Source organism: Phoxinus phoxinus, assembly GCF_949152265.1.
Source record: "Phoxinus phoxinus genome assembly, contig: scaffold_119, whole genome shotgun sequence".
Classification (NCBI taxonomy): domain Eukaryota; kingdom Metazoa; phylum Chordata; class Actinopteri; order Cypriniformes; family Leuciscidae; genus Phoxinus; species Phoxinus phoxinus.
In genome coordinates this window covers 2,101-24,729 of record NW_027639381.1, presented here as the reverse complement: position 1 = coordinate 24,729, position 22,629 = coordinate 2,101, and the positions used below count along the sequence as shown (strand labels likewise).

Below are 22,629 nucleotides of genomic sequence, written 5' to 3'. Positions count from 1 at the left end.
GACAACACCTTAAAAAAAGGCACAATGCCGAAACTTGCACCCATTACAGCAAGACCAAGCCCAAACTGTTAAGAGAAACTCTGTAGGTGTGATACATTAAATGTGCTTTAATACACATGTGCATTAGAAACATACACTGCAAAAAAGACCCAAAAAAAGTAACTTGCAAAAACAATTGTGACTTAAGAAAAAAAGTTAACAAAAGGCTGGGTAGAAACAAAACAAAAATCCATTTGCTCCATATGCGCGACCCTGTTTGCCATCATGAACCAGAGTCTCCAAGTCTCACTCCTGCTCACTAAAACCTCAAAATCGGCAGTTTACAGTGTAATCCTAAAATGCGATATATTGCCAAATATCATAACGCATACAAGTTCTAAAACAGTGAATTACCAGTTGACGTTTTCTTTATTTCTTATTTTGACTTGCTGGAGCTCATTCTGATCAGTTGCACTGTAGTACAGTATGAGCTTATGATGCTAATTAGCCGAGAGCTAAGATGCTTCAGCGCTCGTCTCAACTGTATGAGGCTAACATGCTAAGAAGCTAAATGCTAGTTAGCCAATCAGAGGCCACTTTACACAATTCATTTTGACAGCACAAGCTAGGCGGCTAACTAGCCAAGAAAGCAACACGCTAACATGCTAAGGGGCTAACATGCTTGTCAGCCAATACCGTGCTAGCTAATTAGCAAGAATGCTGTCCAGCTAAAAAGCTAACCCAACCGCAGCCTGCTAACCTCATACTGTAACTCGTAAGCCAAGTCGGTCGAGTAATTGTAAGCTCATTTTAACTCCACAAGCGGAACCTTCAACCAAAGTCATTCTACTATCCAAAACTAGAAACTTCAGAGAATAAAACAAGCATACTTTACCTTCTTTGGCTGGTGCGAGCGGCGCGCCGAGTGTGTGTGGAAGCGGCGCCGGGGACGCGCTCGAGAGCCGCTGCTGCTGCTGGAGCCAAGATGGCGTCCCCTCCAAACTTCCACTGTTACTTTGCGCACTCATCGAGCCACTTTTAGAGAATCATAGAGCAAAACACCAATCAAATGTCCACGGAAAACACATCAGACAAAATGTAGGAGGTTAAGTGAATGATGGTGTTTTTTTTTTTCATCGGGGGAGGAGGGGCTGTCAACACTTGGGACAGACACACAAACCTTCATCGCCCTCTGCAGTGCGTCTAGAAGCGCCTGCTGCTACTGAAGAGGATCAAGATGAAATGAAGACATGAAGCTTCTCTCTCTCTCTCTCTCTCTCTCTCTCTCTCTCTCTCTCTCTCTCTCTCTCTCTCTCTCTCTCGAAACACTATCGCGATACTTGACACTCATCCCATGGAAATTAGCTGGGGGGAGAGACTTGGGGGCCACTTAGAAATTACCTACTGCCCCCTCGGTCTAAACATCATATTCATCACACACACGCATGTCTGTGGTGTAAATACACTGCCTGGCCAAAAAAAAGTCGTTGTTTGGATTTAAATAGGCATATGCTTAAAAGTCTATGATTGAATCATTATTGCAGTGGTTATTATATTTTTAGCATGTTATATGATTGGCAACAGTTCTTCTAGCCCTAATTGATGGAGCTTTTAATTTCTTAAACAATCATGTAGGAAGACACATCATGGCCATATTCCAGGATGACAAGATTAATCAGGCTCAAAGTGTGAACAAATAGCTGGGAGGAGCATGAATAATCATTTTCACATATCAATGGCACCTTAAATTCATTGAAAGTCTTTGAGATGTGCTAGAGGAGACTTTACAGAGTGCTGGACTCGTAATACAATTGTATACATTGTTATATACTCTTATATTGTATATAAGAGTACATTGTTGTATACTCTTAATATATTGTTAATACAAGATCTTGACCAAAAAGGTATGCACCTCTTGATGGAAAAATCATTACAACATTTATTTCCACTCTTAACCATTTGCCTATTCAAATCGAAACAGCGACTTTTTTTTTTTTTTTTTTTTTTGGCCAGGCAGTGCAGATGGCTATAAATATAAACCTATGACATAGATTCGCTTCAAATCAGTGTGTATCAAGGTAAAAACTAAAGTAGGCGATCTCATGCAATGCAATTTGTACAATAAATGTATAGGCCTAATGACTGACATTATATATAATTATCATGAATGTGACGCAAATTTGTGAAATAAATAAACATTTTTAAAACCAAATTTATTTATTTGGAAACCAATTTGCCATCACAAACATGTAAAACAATAATATTCAATGAACATCTCAAACAATACTATAAAAAGCCTGAGCAAATACATATAAAATGGTTGGCCCTTCAGTGAGAATAATCAGTTTGTTGTAATAACAGTAAAACAGTGTAGCAGTAGACAATATTCCCGAATGAAAAGTCAAACACCTTTTTACTTAAATCATATTATTGTTTGATGACATGTAATGTTAAAATGGTCTTTCAAACTTTCAGAACTCGTAACGACAATTCAATCGAATAATGCAAAGACAATGCATTCATTACAAAATGGGAGCGACAAAGGACAATAGTGGCACATCAGAAGTGAAAAGAAACAAGGATTGGTTTCTTGATGTTTTTATAGAGTCATCATCTCTATAATTTACTATACTTGAGGTCTGTCACAAAGGTAATGTCCTTTAAAAAGTCTTTCAGAAGCTGAGTTTGTGTAGAGCTCGGTGTGCTACACAGATGCCGGACTCAGATACGGCTTCCGGTACTTGCTCTGCATCCACACTCTGTGCATGACCACCTTCTTTCCTCGGTTTACCTGCAGTCTTCTGTCTTCCAGATTCTGAAGCTCCTCCAAACCAGCATTCGAGAACAACTGATGAACCTCATCTGTGGAGATCAAGACATTCATAGGTGTTTATGCGAGCCAAAAACTGCACGAATACAAAAATAATATGTAAGGAATGTAAAAAATCTGCTGAAATGGTTCTACCTTTTGTGAAGAAATACACACAGGTTCCGTCCTGTCGCGTATAGAAGTTTTCAGACAAACACTGACCTGTGGAGAAGTGGATCAGTGGTTATTCAAGAATCCATCCCAATCAAATTTTGTTAGTTTTGTTAAATATATGAGAAAAGAAATTCATATTTTTAACATAATTAAAAAATGTAGGACTGTCAAAATGTTAACATTAATAATTAGAGGCTTAATGCATTCGGTTGTTTTTTTTAAGGAAAGAAAACATAATGTGTTGTATATTGACTGTTGTATATTGTAATGACGATTTGGATATCAATTAAAACTGAATCACTGTAATGGACTTTGCAATCATATTAATTACAATGCTGAATTATATCCACTGTGGGTTGAAATGAACATGTTTCTGATTTAGTGTAGATAAAAGGGTACACGAGATAATGCTAATGTGACGGAGCAATAAATAGAATACAAAGAGGGGTCTCTGTATCCGTGTTTGTTTAACATTCACAGCTAACACATGACATAGTCGGTAATGCAAAGACTGAGCCAGAGTTTAATGAGTCAACGGAGACAATCACCTTTTTTAAATCGTAGTTGTGACAGATCATATCTGCCATAGTCTCTGAACAGCATGATTCCTCCATGCTTCAGCTGTCCAGCCAAACTCTTCAGCACTCCTTGAGCTCTGCGGGAGCAAAGCAGAGGTTTCAAGCAGATTCAGATTCAGAGAATAACAGAGATGTTATTAGGCTTCCTAATGGTGTCACATGAGTTCGAATAGAATGGCAATTTCTCCATATAATTTGCATAGAGACATTTTTATGGTGCTTTTTTTAATCCTATATGAATGAGTTGCTGTTGTTTGTGGAAAAAACTCAGAAATTCTGCTAAATAATGAATTTGGAAAAACATGAGGGTGAATAAACGACGACAGAAAATGCATTTTTTTTTACAATTATATACATTTTAGAACTTAAAAACAGATTTAAGGTGTAATTATAATTTGCTACAGAAAATAAATGTACAAACTCACAAACACATGTATTGGAATCACTGGGATGCTATTATAGCTTTTATTAATATTTTGAAGTCATTTTTATTAGTTAAAAAAAATCTGTATAGTTTTTTATTCATTTCAGTTTTACTTTGAGTTATTTCAGTACATTTAGCATTTAATTTTATTTCAAGTAGTATTTTTGAATGATTTTTATGCAAATGCTCATGTAAAAACAGAGATTCCCTGGCAAATGTTCTAACAGTAAAGGTCGTAGATTTAAATGCTATCAGGGTTTATCTATAATCTATATCACCATGTAACCTTGATGAAGACACTTCAGCTCATGGTTCCTCTAGTCTAGAGGGATTGATCCTGTAATAAGTGCACTGTATAAATAACTCTGACTCAATATTGTGTAGACTATATTTAAGGGAATGTATTAAAAAATCGGTGAATCTGACGAGGAACAAGTGGAAACATTAGTTCAACATCTCTGAGTGAAAAGCAAACTAAACGCTTCGCTAATGCAAACAAAAGAGAAAAGATACTAGTCTATGGTTCTGCGAGCTTTCAATTCGAGCTTCATATTGAAGCATTTCATGTTTGCACTTTGCAAAAGGCCATGGATACTCCAGAGCTGTGGTGAATTCTGTAAACTGACAATCTCAAACACTCAATTTTCCATAACATTACTCAAGAGCTGTCAAGAACCGGTTTATGTTTGGAGATATCATATCATAGATAACTTCTAAAGCTACAAAACTGGCTTTAACATATATAAATAATCATGTTTCGACTTAACCTGCCACATAAATCTATGGACTGGACTGGTAAATGTAAAGTTTGCATATTAACGCTTCTAAATACTAAAAATAAATAAAAATTAATGATAAAATAAAAACGTGCTTCTAATGCTTTTCTCATGCAATTTATGAGATATTTTAGAGGTATTAAATACATGTTGTGATAGGATTTGGCTGAAGGGAATAACAGTGAGGTAAACTGGAAATGGCTGCTATAAGTGAGACAGCAGTAATGGACACTGTGGAAACTGGGCATATAAACACTCTAATGTCAGATGCATGCTGGGCAAGTGTGTTACAGTGTTAACATAATGAATGTGTGTGTGTGTGCGTGAGTGTGTGACCTTTATTACCGTGCTGGGTGGATGGCAGAGAGCACAAAGACCACCAGAATAATGTCCAAACTCTCAGGGGGGAAGGGAAACGGGGGCGCTGGGTCACAAATGTCCCGCACGAATGCATGACACACCGCAGGCTCATAGTCTGGGTGCTCCTGCAAGGGGGAAACGTGTGATTGGCTGAAGCTTTAGAGAGGCATTTTTAAACGACTGCTTCGGTGGACATTTTTACATACTAATACAATAAACAAACAATATGAGTTTCATTTATTTGAGTATGAAAGCAGTTGACACTTTGGGAATCGCTTTAAAGGGGTGGTTGAGTACGATCTGCAAAGTTACAACGCTCAAAGTTCAAAGCAATGGAAGATATTTGCTTTTAAAGAAAAGGACTACAACAAACGGCTGGTAGGGACTACACGACATTCCTCCCGGGTTAGTGACATCACCAACTAGGGGTGTAACGGTACATGTATTCGTACCGGACCGTTTGGGTACAGGACTTTCGGTACGGTGCACATGTGCACCGAATGCAATCTATCACGTAAATTAGGCTAGTTTTGTGTGCGGAACATGCGTCAATTCCGAGTTTCCACACGAACATATTAAGTGTCGGAAGTCTCCGCGTTGCACTGATTAAATCCTCTTATACTGTCTATGATTAAATCTGATTAATCGTTTTTGTGATTCAAATACATGTAAAATATTACCATAACATCTGTCTTCCTGTGTGCGGAAATTTGTTTATGTTGCTGTGACAACGAAACACGTGCACACGCGCCTGTGTTAAGAGCGCTGATGCGCTCATCTGTGGACATTTCCGAATGCCTTTCTGTTAAAAGCGGGCTTTCCACACAAACAAACGTACATGTGTCATTAGTATGAGAAAAAAAATTGGACTTTAACTCTCGGGTCGGGCTCGGACATAAATATTGCATAAATAAAGATCACCACATACACGGCACACTCGCTTTAGCCCAGCCTCTCGCTAGCTAGCGTCACGGCCAATATTGGTTTGAGAGTATTTTATTTAGTGGAGAACTTTGCAGCAGTATTTTATTTCTTCTTTTTTTATTTTATATCTTTTTTATTTATTAGCCTAACGTTATATTTTATTAAAAAGTGTGTTTAAAAAAGTGTAAACAAATTGTTAAAAAAAAAGTTTATAGTAAACAACCAGCAGTTTAATGTTTTGCATTTATTTCCCTTACTGTACCGAAAATGAACCGAACCGTGACTTTAAAACCGAGGTACGTACCGAACCGTGATTTTTGCGTACCGTTACACCCCTATCACCAACCCTAAAATGTACATAAGCCCCGCCCCCCGGGAACACAGTCCATGTTGAGAAGAGGAAGAGTGGTTGTAGTCGAGCACATTTGTGAGTCAGCTCAAACTTTAGCATCCATCTTTTCACATGCGATAGAAAGTCACTCTGTGTGCATCTCACAACAGTTCCTATACGAGCGGTTTATAGATTATCATGACAGAATATGCTAACTGAAGATAGTTAACTCCACATCAGCAACATAAATTCATCAACTAACCATTCAGAGACGTCCTGTTGCTTCTACATGTTGTCACTTCTTCTTGAGTCTCTCCATCTTTGTCTGACTCCGTTTTAACATTAAAGGCAGAACAGTTTCTGTCATTTTAGTGTGTGTCTGCGTGAGGTAATCACAGCGGCAAACACACATGAGCTCTTGAAACCCCGCCCTCTGCAGCAGCTCATTTGCATTTAAAGGGCCAGACACAAAACGGTGCGTTTTTGCTAACCCTCAAAAAGTGACAACTTTAACATATATGTGGGGTATTTTGAGCTAAAACTTCACCCACACACTCTGGGGACATCAGAGATTTATTTTACATCTTGTGAAAAGGGCATTTTACCACCCCTTTAATGAAATCTGAGCGATTTCTGTCCCTCCATTGACAGCTACGCAACTACCACTTTGACGCTTCAAAAAGTTCAACCATTTTTAACCACCCCTTTAATCACATTTCAAACAGACTAAATTAAATTACTTTTAAGGTGAATCCCATAATGTAATGTCAAGGTTATATTTCAACCCAGAATCAAAAGGGGGGAAAAAAGCTGAAAATTTAAGCCTGTATTAAAAATAACACTAGAATAAATTAAATTCAGTACTACAATGATATATACAACTGTACTTTATATATTAAACCTAGATATTTTTTTTTTAATTTAAAATTAATTATTGAAATATTGAAGTAAATGTCCATACATTTATTTTAAGTTCCGTGAATTCCTCTTGGTTTAACACGTAAAATAACAGCTTTCTATTTGAAAATGTAATGTAAAATGTAATTAATTAAAATGTAATTTATTCAGCCTCATTATTCTCCCGTCTTCAGTGTCACATGATCCTTCAGAAATCACTCTAATATGCTGATTTGCTGCTCAAGAAACATATTGAGGGTCCAGAACACCAGAGACTCTGTGGCTCTTTTGACTTGGACCAACACCCACGCAACACGGCTGTGACTTTTACACAGGCAAACTCAAATTTTCTTCACAAAATGTGAAGATATTAGTTTTTATATTGGAATAAAAATTAAAGTGTATATATGCAGCACTGCATGCTGGATGCCACTTCCCCCGCCATTCAATATGTTCCGCCGCTGGCATTCGATGAAGGTCTCTGCATACCAAAAAGCATCAAGCACCAGCAGACAGAGCCAGACTCCCACACCACTGATCAGCCGTCACTTATATGGATGGAGAACAGGAGATGTTGCCCTCCCCATCCTTACCCATTCTCAGAGGCTAATGTGTGTCTGGGATGTGTGTGTGGGCTCTGCTTGATGGAAAGGTGGCAGGTGTAATTATGAGACTGTGATTTACCTGGATGAGCTCAACAGCTCGAGATGAGAAGTCACAGCAGTACAGAAACGCCTCGCTGCCCCTAAAAACACACACACACACACGCCTGCGTTTACTTGCTACTCACAATTAGTGTTTCTATTACTTTTTGATTTCATCTCCTTATCTGATAACTTAATATGTATGGGATAATGCAGTCAGCTTTTGCTTTGAGGTCACCCAGTTAAGGTCCTTTTCCAAATGATACATAGATACTACACTTATTACATGGATACTACACTTATTACATGGATACTACACTTATTACATGGATACTGCACTTATTACATGGATACTGCACTTATTACATGGATACTGCACTTATTACATGGATACTACACTTATTACATGGATACTACACTTATTACATGGATACTACACTTATTACATGGATACTACACTTATTACATGGATACTGCACTACACTTATTACATGGATACTACACTTATTACATGGATACTGCACTACACTTATTACATGGATACTGCACTACACTTATTACATGGATACTTCACTTATTACATGGATACTGCACTTATTACATGGATACTGCACTTATTACATGGATACTACACTTATTACATGGATACTGCACTTATTACATGGATACTACACTTATTACATGGATACTACACTTATTACATGGACACTGCACTTATTACATGGACACTGCACTTATTACATGGATACTGCACTTATTACATGGATACTTCACTTATTACATGGATACTACACTTATTACATGGATACTGCACTTATTACATGGATACTTCACTTATTACATGGATACTGCACTTATTACATGGATACTTCACTTATTACATGGATACTTCACTTATTACATGGATACTGCACTTATTACATGGATACTGCACTTATTACATGGATACTACACTTATTACATGGATACTACACTTATTACATGGATACTGCACTTATTACATGGATACTACACTTATTACATGGATACTACACTTATTACATGGATACTACACTTATTACATGGATACTACACTTATTACATGGATACTGCACTTATTACATGGATACTGCACTTATTACATGGATACTGCACTTATTACATGGATACTACACTTATTACATGGATACTACACTTATTACATGGATACTGCACTTATTACATGGATACTGCACTTATTACATGGATACTACACTTATTACATGGATACTGCACTTATTACATGGATACTTCACTTATTACATGGATACTACACTTATTACATGGATACTGCACTTATTACATGGATACTGCACTTATTACATGGATACTACACTTATTACATGGATACTGCACTTATTACATGGATACTACACTTATTACATGGATACTACACTTATTACATGGATACTGCACTTATTACATGGATACTGCACTTATTACATGAATACTACTTTTATTACATGGATACTGCACTTATTACATGGATACTACACTTATTACATGGATACTGCACTTATTACATGGATACTGCACTTATTACATGGATACTTCACTTATTACATGGATACTACACTTATTACATGGATACTACACTTATTACATGGATACTGCACTTATTACATGGATACTACACTTATTACATGGATACTACACTTATTACATGGATACTACACTTATTACATGGATACTGCACTTATTACATGGATACTGCACTTATTACATGGATACTGCACTTATTACATGGATACTGCACTTATTACATGGATACTACACTTATTACATGGATACTACACTTATTACATGGATACTGCACTTATTACATGGATACTTCACTTATTACATGGATACTGCACTTATTACATGGATACTGCACTTATTACATGGATACTGCACTTATTACATGGATACTGCACTTATTACATGGACACTGCACTTATTACATGGATACTGCACTTATTACATGGATACTGCACTTATTACATGGATACTGCACTTATTACATGGATAATGCACTTATTACATGGATACTGCACTTATTACATGGATAATGCACTTATTACATGGATACTACACTTATTACATGGATACTACACTTATTACATGGATAATGCACTTATTACATGGATACTGCACTTATTACATGGATACTACACTTATTACATGGATACTGCACTTATTACATGGATACTGCACTTATTACATGGATACTTCACTTATTACATGGATACTGCACTTATTACATGGATACTGCACTTATTACATGGATACTGCACTTATTACATGGATACTGCACTTATTACATGGATACTGCACTTATAACATGGATACTGCACTTATTACATGGATACTACACTTATTACATGGATACTACACTTATTACATGGATACTGCACTTATTACATGGATACTGCACTTATTACATGGATACTGCACTTATTACATGGATACTACACTTATTACATGGATACTGCACTTATTACATGGATACTGCACTTATAACATGGATACTGCACTTATTACATGGATACTGCACTTATTACATGGATACTACACTTATTACATGGATACTACACTTATTACATGGATACTGCACTTATTACATGGATACTGCACTTATTACATGGATACTGCACTTATTACATGGATACTGCACTTATTACATGGATACTGCACTTATTACATGGATACTGCACTTATTACATGGATACTACACTTATTACATGGATACTGCACTTATTACATGGATACTGCACTTACTTATTACATGGATACTACACTTATTACATGGATACTGCACTTATTACATGGATACTACACTTATTACATGGATACTGCACTTATTACATGGATACTACACTTATTACATGGATACTGCACTTATTACATGGATACTACACTTATTACATGGATACTACACTTATTACATGGATACTACACTTATTACATGGATACTACACTTATTACATGGATACTACACTTATTACATGGATACTGCACTTATTACATGGATACTGCACTTATTACATGGATACTGCACTTATTACATGGATACTGCACTTATTACATGGATACTGCACTTATTACATGGATACTGCACTTATTACATGGATACTGCACTTATTACATGGATACTTCACTTATTACATGGATACTGCACTTATTACATGGATACTGCACTTATTACATGGATACTTCACTTATTACATGGATACTGCACTTATTACATGGATACTTCACTTATTACATGGATACTGCACTTATTACATGGATACTTCACTTATTACATGGATACTGCACTTATTACATGGATACTTCACTTATTACATGGATACTGCACTTATTACATGGATACTACACTTATTACATGGATACTACACTTATTACATGGATACTACACTTATTACATGGATACTGCACTTATTACATGGATACTGCACTTATTACATGGATACTGCACTTATTACATGGATACTGCACTTATTACATGGATACTACACTTATTACATGGATACTACACTTATTACATGGATACTTATTACATGGATACTACACTTATTACATGGATACTGCACTTATTACATGGATACTGCACTTATTACATGGATACTGCACTTATTACATGGATACTACACTTATTACATGGATACTACACTTATTACATGGATACTGCACTTATTACATGGATACTTCACTTATTACATGGATACTACACTTATTACATGGATACTGCACTTATTACATGGATACTGCACTTATTACATGGATACTACACTTATTACATGGATACTGCTCTTATTACATGGATACTACACTTATTACATGGATACTACACTTATTACATGGATACTACACTTATTACATGGATACTACACTTATTACATGGATACTACACTTATTACATGGATACTGCACTTATTACATGGATACTGCACTTATTACATGGATACTTCACTTATTACATGGATACTGCACTTATTACATGGATACTGCACTTATTACATGGATACTACACTTATTACATGGATACTGCACTTATTACATGGATACTGCACTTATTACATGGATACTGCACTTATTACATGGATACTGCTGCACTTATTACATGGATACTGCACTTATTACATGGATACTTCACTTATTACATGGATACTACACTTATTACATGGATACTACACTTATTACATGGATACTGCACTTATTACATGGATACTTCACTTATTACATGGATACTTCACTTATTACATGGATACTTCACTTATTACATGGATACTACACTTATTACATGGATACTACACTTATTACATGGATACTGCACTTATTACATGGATACTGCACTTATTACATGGATACTGCACTTATTACATGGATACTGCACTTATTACATGGATACTGCACTTATTACATGGATACTGCACTTATTACATGGATACTGCACTTATTACATGGATACTGCACTTATTACATGGATACTGCACTTATTACATGGATACTACACTTATTACATGGATACTGCTGCACTTATTACATGGATACTGCACTTATTACATGGATACTTCACTTATTACATGGATACTTCACTTATTACATGGATACTACACTTATTACATGGATACTGCTGCACTTATTACATGGATACTGCACTTATTACATGGATACTTCACTTATTACATGGATACTACACTTATTACATGGATACTACACTTATTACATGGATACTGCACTTATTACATGGATACTGCACTTATTACATGGATACTGCACTTATTACATGGATACTACTTTTATTACATGGATACTGCACTTATTACATGGATACTGCACTTATTACATGGATACTGCACTTATTACATGGATACTGCACTTATTACATGGATACTGCACTTATTACATGGATACTGCACTTATTACATGGATACTACACTTATTACATGGATACTGCACTTATTACATGGATACTGCACTCATTACATGGATACTGCACTTATTACATGGATACTGCACTTATTACATGGATACTGCACTTATTACATGGATAGTGCACTCATTACATGGATACTACACTTATTACATGGATACTACACTCATTACATGGATACTACACTTATTACATGGATACTGCACTTATTACATGGATACTGCACTTATTACATGGATACTACACTTATTACATGGATACTGCACTTATTACATGGATACTGCACTTATTACATGGAAAACATTGACATAAAATACAGATTTTATTACATTTTCACAAAAATGTGAAGGACGAATTAAATACTAAAGATGTGTAGTTCCTCCTCACACGAAACTATTGCACGGCTTCAGAAGACTTATAGCGCGAGATCTACACACAACTGTTCAAATGTGTAGGCCGGCGAGATTTGATTAAAATAATGTATTAAATTGATTAAAAAGTGACATTTATAATGTTACACGAGATTTCTACTTCAAATAAATGCTGATCTTTGGAAGTTTATATTTATCAAATAATCAAGATTTTTTTTTTTACCATGGTTTTTTACCAAAAATCATTAAACTGTAATAATAATAAATGCACAAATCAGAGTGATTTCTGAAGGATCATGTGACCCTGAATGCTGGAGAAATAATGTTAAAAACTTCAGCCATGATCACAGGAATAAATACATAGAAAACAGTTAGTTTAAATAATAATAATAAATCACAATATTACAGTTTTCACTATTTTTTTTATCAAATAAATGCAGCCTTGGCGAACAGAGACTCTTTTAAAAAAAAAAAACATTTCCAACAACATCTTACTGACCCCAAACTTTAAAATAGTCGTGTATTTCATGGTGCTTTTTGTCCTTTGCTAGAACAGCCGAAAGTCAACCGTCTACATAATTTCTCCTAGTAATAACAATGAGAAACAGTAAAGCGGATGCTCTTACCTGATGGTGCTGATGATGGGAAACACACTGTTACCAACACCACAGCCCACCTGCATAAACACACACACATCAAAATCACTGCATAACTAGCTATACCACAACTTAAATCCCCACTCACTATGTTAGTGTCCACACAACACACAATATCGCTCTGTTATTCTAAGCGAGCGCTGCAGTTTTGTCGTCTGTCGCTTTAAATGCTCGACTCTATAAAGCAGGATGGATTCTGATTGGCTGTCAATGTTTTTATCATTCATCAGATAAAAATAAGTTCTGAAAGTGATTCTAATGATAGTTTCCCACTCCAGCTGAATTTATGGCCATTTCCGCAAATATTCTTGTAGAAATTGTAAGAAATGACAGAAACGTTAGGGCTATGCTAAACGTTCAGAAACATTGCGTTTAATTAAACTGACCATAAGATTAAGTAATACTTGCACCACAAATGACAAACACATTCGACTAGCTTTTTACATTAACCTAATAAAACTCTAAGAACTGTTCAAACAAAACATCACAACTAGTGGAGCCTAAAAACATACGCTGATATATTGGCTATATCTTTATCATTATCGTTATGGCCCTTGGTGTGAATTATTGAACTCATCAGAAATGATTTGGCAATAGAGAGATAGTTTTTGCGTGATAACACCTCTAGTATCCTAAAAGCTGCATGTTGTCCAGGGAATGTGTCCGTTTCACTGGTTAATGTGCGGGAACCGCAGGGCCCAGACCCCGTTCCCAGACTTCCCGTACACGTCCCTGCAGCGTCTGGAGGGAGAAGCTCTGGGAACTCGGTGAAGAGCCAATTCCGGTTCCTGAAGAACTTGCTCTGGTGCATCTCATAAAATCGGTCCCAATATTTATGAGCTTCTCGGTCATATTTTGCTGATGGGAGAGAAAACAACAAGGAATCAAACCTAGAAAAACAAGCTGGCAACCACTATACTGTATGAGTTTAAAATATACTTACATTGCTCTTCCACAGGAATCTTCTCCTTCGAGTTCTCCTCTGCTTTCTGCTGGGCTTTCTCTCGCTCTTCTTCAGTCCACTGCACATGATCCCTGCGGCACAAACACCGTAGGAACATTCATTTCACACAACTGTGCTTTTTCACTTCTTCTTCAAATATCATTAAAGGAATATTTCACCCCAAATGTTTAATTATCTCATTAAGTTACAACGCTCAAAGTTCAAAGCAAAGGAAGATATTTGCTTTTAAGGAAAAGGACTACAACACACGGCTGGTAGGAACTACACGACATTCCTCCCGGGTTAGTGACATCAGCAACCCTAAAATGTACATAAGCCCCGCCCCCGGGAACACAGTCCATGTTGAGAAGAGGAAGAGTTGTTGTAGTCGAGTACATTTGTGAGTCAGCTCAAACTTTAGCATCTTTTCACATGCGATAGAAAGTCACTCTGTGTGCATCTCACAACAGTTCCTATACGAGCGATTTATAGATTATCATGACAGAATATGCTAATTGAAGATAGTTAACTCCACATCAGCAACATAAATTCATCAACTAACCATTCAGAGACGTCCTGTTGCTTCTACATGTTGTCACTTCTTCTTGAGTCTCTCCATCTTTGTCTGACTCCGTTTTAACATTAAAGACATAACAGTTTCTGTCATGTTAGTGTGTGTGCGTGAGGTAATCGCAGCTGCTAACACACACGAGCTCTTGAAGCCCCGCCCTTCTGCAGCAGCTCATTTGCATTTAAAGGGCCAGACACAAAACGGTGCGTTTTTGCAAACCCCCAAAAAGTGACAACTTTAACATGCTATTTAAAAATATCTGTGGGGTATTTTGAGCTAAAATTTCACACACACACTTAGAGGACATCAGATATTAATTTTACATCTTGTGAAAAGGGCAAAAGGCCATCCCTTTAATAAAATCTGAGCGATTTCTGTCCCTCCATTGACCGCTACGCAACTACCACTTTGACGCTTAAAAAAGTTCATAAAGAGATTGTAATACGAATTGGTTTAGTCCAAATTTTCTGAAGAGACTCGATCGCTTTATATTATGAAAAGATACTTATGTTAGCTGATAAATGTTTATGTGAAAGAAAGTCTATAGATTTGTTCATCATATAAAGTGATCAAATCTCTTAAAAAAATTTGGACTAAACCACTTGATTCATTGATTAATATGGATTAGTTTTACGATTAGCTGTCAATGGAGGGACAGACAGATCTCAATTTCATCAAAAATATCTTGATTTGCGTTACGACGATGAACGAAGGTCTTACGGGTTTGGAACGACATGAGGACGAGTAATTAATGACAGAATTTAATTTTTTGGGTGAACTAACACTTTAAGCATTAATCTGCCGGGCAATAAATGCAAACAATAGAATCCTTTTAATCTGGTATTATAAAAAAATAAAATAAAAAAGTCACCCTAATTTATATAACGCTTTGTTTACACAATACAGATTCAAAGGTTCAAAGCAGATTTACCATGATAAACATGAAAATAACCAAATCAATTATGCAAACTTCGGCAAATTAAAATTCTGCTGTAAAGCAGCGCTACAGAAGACAACAGTGTCATTATTCAGCTCAAGTTAGTTCAGCTCAATAACTATAAAGTTAATCAATTATGAAATGAGTTTAATTCAGTTATAGGCAGCTCTACAGAAGACAATAGCATTGTTATTCAGCTCAATTCAATTCAATAGTGCAGTCAAATCGTATAATATTACTATTGAATATTAAGCGTCTTTTAAACCCCAACTAATAAGTACTTACTATTAATCTTATTATCTAAATAAATTAAAGCTTGAATTATCTGTAGTTCTTAATTTCTGGGAAATTTTTGGTTACCGCCAAGGAGGGCTTCCGCAGCCGCGCGGGTCTTGGTTCCTCTCAAGGTTTCTTCCTCGTCTACTTGCACATCCTGTTCATCAGTTTCAGGTTTATTCATGTATTATTTATGTGTCCGTGTTATCATTGGTTTGATCACTGGGGAGCTTTATCCTTTTTTCTGTTTTTACATTTCTATAAAGCTGTGTTGGAACAATGTGTATTGTAAAAAGCACAATATAAATAATAAATGTAATTAAAACTGAATTTTATATGCATATATATTTGAACAGTCAACAATTAGTTTCTTTTAATTTATTTTTAACAAGCAAATGATATAAGCTATAATTTATTGTTAATATAGTTGACAAATAATTTGTCTTAAAATGTTTTCAACATCATGATTTTACAGCAAAATTCACTAACATGAATGTCTAGGGTCTGTAACTCATTCCTTATTTTTTAACACCCTTTTTTGTTGTACTTTGATGTCCTGTTGTATGAAAAAGTATATTTTTAGAGTAAACTTATTCCCTGCAGTCTCCATATTAATATGAGGTCATAAATTTAAACATTATTATTTTCATGTTTTTGAAATAACTCTCTTCTGCTCATCAAGCCTGCTTTTATTTGATTAAAAATACATAAAATATATTGATATTGTGAAATATTTTTACAATTAAAATAATGGTTTTCTATTTGAAAATACTTTAAAATATAATTTATTTCTGTGATGCAAAGTTGAATTTTCAGCATAAATGAAATGAATTTTCAGCATTACTTCAGTTTTTAGTAACACGTTCCTTCAGAAATCATAGTAATATGCTGATTTATTATCGATGTTGGAAACAGTTGTGCTTGTTAATATTTTTGTGGAACCTGTGGCACTTTTTTCAGGATTCGTTGATGAATAAAATGTTAAAAACAACAGCATTCATTCAAAATAGAAATATTTTCTGACAATACAAATCTTTTTATCAATTTAACACATTATTGCTGAATAAAAGTATTAGTATGTTTCAACAAAAAAAAATTTAAAAAAAGACTGGCCCCAAACTTTTGAACGTAATGTTTTCAACACTGACCGCATAAATCATCATATTACAGTTTTTCTCGATTGCTTAAACACTATAACCAGGCTTTTGAACTAAAATTTCAAAACCATAATTCCATTTATCAAAAAGCACACCCATTTCCCTAAACTATAAACACTATTCCCTTTGACACATGAGTCAGATTTGTTGAACTGTCACACCAAAACTATACACACAAATCCCTATATTTCTCATTGCCTACACCATGTGGTCATTAAGAAAGCACTCGCATTCAATATTGTTCACTCAAGTCAGCACAGCTTTAGCACACAATTCCCTGCATTGATGAGCAGAAGACATTAAAAATATGAATGCTTTCAAACTTTTGACCGATACTGTTATATTTATATTTATAATAATAGAATATAATTGTCCTGCAGTGTGACCTGCAGATATCCCTCTGCTTTTACTATTTATTTTTTGTCAACTATATCTTATGTCTTTTCTTGGTACAGTGCCATTGTGGCGCCGGGTCAGATGAGAATACCGTGGCACTGAATGCGTATCACACCAGTCCTCACGTTCACAAGACTCAAGCATCTGTAGACTGTACCACATGTTATGCTGAAAGATGTCGTCGGGGTCAGTGAGGATTCTTCCTCCTAGCGGGACCGGTGGTCTTCCTCCGCTGTACAGCCTCACAGCACAGACGGCCAGCTTCACAAACCTCCTCATCTCTCCACACTCATCTGAGAACAGATATCAATGATGGTAATTACTAACCAAACACTGCCGTCCGGTTTCACAGACGAGGCTTAAGCCTAGTCCCAGACTAAAATGCATGTCTGAGCTGTTTTAACTGAAAGCAATTTGCATTGACATATCTTACATTTTGTGAGTTCCATTGTTTTGTCTCAAGATGTGCACCAGTATTTATTTTCTTTTTTTCTTAGGCACAAAAGCTACTTAAAAGTCCTAATTGAACTAAAGTCTAATCCTGGCTTAATCTAAACCCTGTCTGTCAAACCAGAGGGCTGTTCCTTAAAACAAGATTAGAATACAAGCCAGGCTTATTTTGGTTAGTCAGACTTATGGTCGGTTGATTGAGTTTCATAAAGCAAACATAAAATAGTTCAAACTCAGATACTGGCAACTTATGCTGGGAAACTAGCCTGGTCCAGGGCAGGCTAACTGTCAGGCTAAGTTGTTACACAGATCCTCTAACACTGACCGACAATATTACTTACCACTGACACTCTCTCGCACCATTATTGGACTTTATTAACCACTATAGTCCGAAAATGAATACACAGTATACAGAAAATCAACTTAAATAAGGCTACAATGATGTAAGATTGTTTAAAAAATGTATGAATAAAAAAAAAAAAGCTTTTTAAAGCAGAAGTTTAAATCACAAAATTAAAATAAATAACAAAAGCACAGACTCAATTTTAACTGATAGATGAAGCAGAGCTTAGTAACTGGCCTACAGTATATAAGTCTTCATTTGATTTACCCCATTACAACAGTCACTTTACACTTATTGCTATCATAAAATACACTTAAGCCTTTGTAGGTTTACAATTATAAATAAGGCACATCTAATGTAAATAATTAGCTATATATATATATATAAAATAAAACACTTTAATGTACTTTATTATGTCTTTCAATTCAAACACAATTACAAATAGACATTTCCTTTAAAGACATTATATTTACATTTATATTATTGCTTATTTTTACTCACATTTTTTCCGTCTTTTTCCTCCATTTGTGATAATACCCACCACCAACACATAAAAACTATTAAGCAGCATAGGTCCTATACCCAATATGTCGCATTTTTATTATATTTTGTTTCTTAAAAATGATTCCCTGAGCTATACTTAATTTATATTATGATTAATTTATATATATTTTACAAGTATAAAATGTAATGAGCTATAAGTTCACTGCAACTTATCCAACATCCTAAAGATTAATTATTATTTGTTAGAAGATATTTCTGATGTTAAAAATATCGCAGATTAATTTTTCAAGCAAAATGTAGGCTATATTTTAGTCAGAATTAATGCGCTCCTATTTGTCGCGCATGCGCACAGCAGCGCTTACAGATGGACAATTGCAGTTAAAGTTTTGCACTTAGGCAAAAAAAAAAAACATGTCTCAAACGCATAAAACAACACAAAATATATGCCATTTGCTGTGGTGGATCGATTTGATCCATGATCGACCTCTAGTGCTGCTTAACCAGACTACATAAACCTGGATCAAATTAGTGGGATTGCGTGAACCTCAATTACCTTTTACGAAACCGCTTTAGCCCCGATTTATTTGTTAAGTTCATTCAAGTGTTGGAGTTTAATCCCCGCTTTTCTAAGCGTCTTTTATGAAACAAGTCTCTGGTCTGACTATTTTTACTGATGTGAAGCATTAAACTACATTTCCCAGCTAGCAACAGCGACGATGCGCATTCAGATGACGTAAACCCGGAAGTTTTTGTAAACACATGTGAGCGGCTGATTACAATGTCAAGCAACCAAATAATTACCACCAGAAGCAGACAACTGTAAGATTTTATGCGAATGTAATCTATGATTTTCCACGTTCTTGAAACGCCCGATATGAGGATGTATGTAAACAATTGAAATGTTAGCTTAGTGCAAAAAATGTCTCATGAAAATACACCAACTTTAACAATAGCAAAATGAACAAATGTATTTGCGCATTTTTGACTAACGTTAATAGGAAGCAGATGCTCTTCGGTATATTACTTAGCTAACGTTAAGTTAACTGTTGTAGTTTGGATATAACTAATATGATTTTGAGCAACGCTATAAGTTACAAAAAGACAGAGAGTTGATTTTACCCAGCACTCACTTAGATGCCAATTCTGGAGATTATTCCGCTTAGTTTGTGGTAGTCAGTGCATTTTATTTGTATGGTGTGTGAGTAGTGTTGTCGTCGTTCCCCATGTGCGCGATCCCGTCCCCATGCGCGCGCTCCTCCGCGTGCACCCGCACTGGTAAGAACAGCTGTGCTGTCCTGACTTCAAGATCCAGTGGATCTTTCTCCAATGACTTTGGCAGATTACTGGGAGCCAACCTTAAGATCCTGAGAAACATCATTCTCCAAGTAAGTATTGCTGTGTTTGATATTGGTTTTTGTTTTAAAATTAGTTTGATTCTAATTTACAGTACCAGAGATTGGAAACATTACTATTTTTAGAAATATGTCTCTTATGCTCATCGAGCCTGCTTTTATTTGATCAAAAATACAGAACAATTGTAGTAATGTTAAATATTATTACATGTTTGTTTGTTTTTTTACTTTTTTTTTATATAGGCTACTTTAAATTATCATTTATTTCTGTGATGCAAAGCTGAATTTTTAGCATCATTACTCCAGTCTTTAGTATCACATGATCATTCAGAAATCATTCTTTTGATATGTAATATCAATGTTAGAAACAGTTTTGCTGCTTAAATTTTTTTTGGAACATGTGATTCTGCTTTAGGATTCATTCAAAAGTTAAAAAGAACAGCAGTTATTCAAAATCTTTTCTAACCATATATATAAATAATAACTATCACTTTTTATCTAATTAACACATCCTTGCTGAATAAAAGTATGATAAAAAAAAAAGATTTCTATTTTAAAATAAATGCTGTTCTTTTTTTAAACTTTTGATTCATCAATGAATCCTGAAAAAAAAAAAGGATGCCAGGTTATAAATAAAAGTAAGCATCACAACTGTTTGATAATAATAATAAATGTTTCTTGGAGCAAATCAGCATATTAAAATGATTTCTAAAGGATCATGTGACACTGAATACTGGAGTAATGATGCTGAAAAATCAGCTTTGCATCACAGAAATAAATTACGTTTTAAAGTATATTCAAATAGAAAACCATTATTTTAAATTGTAATAATATTGCACAATATTATACAGTTTTTCTGTATCTTTAATCAAATTAATGCAGGTTTAATGAGCATTTAAAAATGTTGACCTGTTCTGTATGTCATGACTTTATAGGATGACACAGAATTCGTAAAGGTTTGGAGCAAGACGTCCAAGTCCCTCATCGCTTATGAAAGTGGACGGATATACTTCGATAACTACAGGTGTTGTTACAGCAGGTAATCTGTCTGATTTTATTAGGTTAGGATACTTAGAAAAATGATGTTTTCCCAAAATATGATACATTTATTACAAATCACAGCCCGAGCCAGAGCAGCTGTACGAGCTTCCCAAAACCCCCAAAACGGAGAAGATTGAAGACGCGTTGTTGTGCCAGTGTCCTCTAGTAAGTCTGATCATCTGCTGAACGTCATTCATTTGCATATAACTTTCTGGGGAATTTATTTTATTATTATTTTTTTCTTTGCAGGACAATGTTCTACCAAATTCTTCACAGCAGAAATCCTGTCTGTTGGCTCTGACCGCTCATAACTGGTTACATCGGCTCTCGGCTGACACCGGAGGAACGCTACAGCGGGTCTTCCTCTCCTCGCATTTCAAATTCAGGTGATTGCTCATCTTCACTCGGAGGTGCTGGAAAATTGTCTGAAATGAAGTGTTTTGTGCTGTACTAATATGAGTTTGTTTACAGATCTTTAGGTTGGGACTCCTCACAGGAGACATTTTATGTCAAATCCACTCAGAGCAAACAGACGACTCTGCAACGGCAGGTCAGACTCCACTGAGGCTCATATCTGCTCATATCTGCATGTATTTCATGGTCATTCTCTTAATTCAGTTGAATTGTTTTTCTTTTATTAGCATGATAATTGACCGTTCGCAAAGACCCGCCCCCCTTAGTTGCTGTCGCTATCAGTGATGGTTCTACATTGAATTACACCCTGGGCGAGACCCCCTTAGAGCCCCCCCCCCCCCCCCCCCCCCCTTTTTTTATGTAAAAAATAATAATATTTAATTTAA

General features: G+C 35.5%; 1 protein-coding gene and 1 long non-coding RNA gene across 4 annotated transcripts; one reads left to right on the top strand and one right to left on the bottom strand.

The window, feature by feature from the left end:
- Window positions 1–2,088: 2,088 nt before the first annotated feature.
- Window positions 2,089–20,710, bottom strand: LOC306994281 (tRNA N(3)-cytidine methyltransferase METTL2-like). 3 transcript variants are annotated; one of them, XM_079639888.1, is made up of 10 exons: window positions 19,990–20,514; window positions 18,297–18,432; window positions 14,803–14,894; window positions 14,482–14,717; window positions 13,830–13,879; window positions 7,937–7,997; window positions 5,086–5,225; window positions 3,511–3,617; window positions 2,945–3,010; window positions 2,089–2,841 (listed from the first exon to the last, which is right to left on the bottom strand). In XM_079639888.1, exons 2-10 carry the CDS (start codon window positions 18,416–18,418, stop codon window positions 2,684–2,686), a joined length of 1,032 nt encoding a protein of 343 aa, XP_079496014.1. In that variant the 5' UTR covers window positions 18,419–18,432; window positions 19,990–20,514; the 3' UTR covers window positions 2,089–2,683. The 3 variants fall into 3 exon arrangements, with proteins under 3 accessions (XP_079496014.1, XP_079496013.1, XP_079496015.1); XM_079639887.1 differs by lacking the exon at window positions 19,990–20,514 and adding an exon at window positions 20,567–20,710 and having other exon boundaries at window positions 2,164–2,841; XM_079639889.1 differs by lacking the exon at window positions 19,990–20,514 and adding an exon at window positions 20,556–20,672 and having other exon boundaries at window positions 2,164–2,841.
- On the top strand, window positions 20,707–22,380 carry LOC306994282. The gene is made up of 5 exons (XR_013796656.1): window positions 20,707–20,821; window positions 21,724–21,827; window positions 21,911–21,994; window positions 22,079–22,215; window positions 22,301–22,380. It is a non-coding gene; the product is annotated as an uncharacterized lncRNA (long non-coding RNA).
- Window positions 22,381–22,629: the final 249 nt, after the last annotated feature.

Excerpts from the sequence above, each read along its gene's own strand:
- LOC306994281 (XM_079639887.1), bottom strand. The coding sequence starts at position 18,418 with ATGAGGAGGTTTGTGAAGCTGGCCGTCTGTGCTGTGAGGCTGTACAGC. Across the intron at positions 5,226-7,936 it reads GAGCTGTTGAGCTCATCCAG|GAGCACCCAGACTATGAGCC; the intron begins GTAAATCACAGT and ends TCCCCCTTGCAG. Across the intron at positions 3,011-3,510 it reads ACAACTACGATTTAAAAAAG|GTCAGTGTTTGTCTGAAAAC; the intron begins GTGATTGTCTCC and ends ACTTCTCCACAG.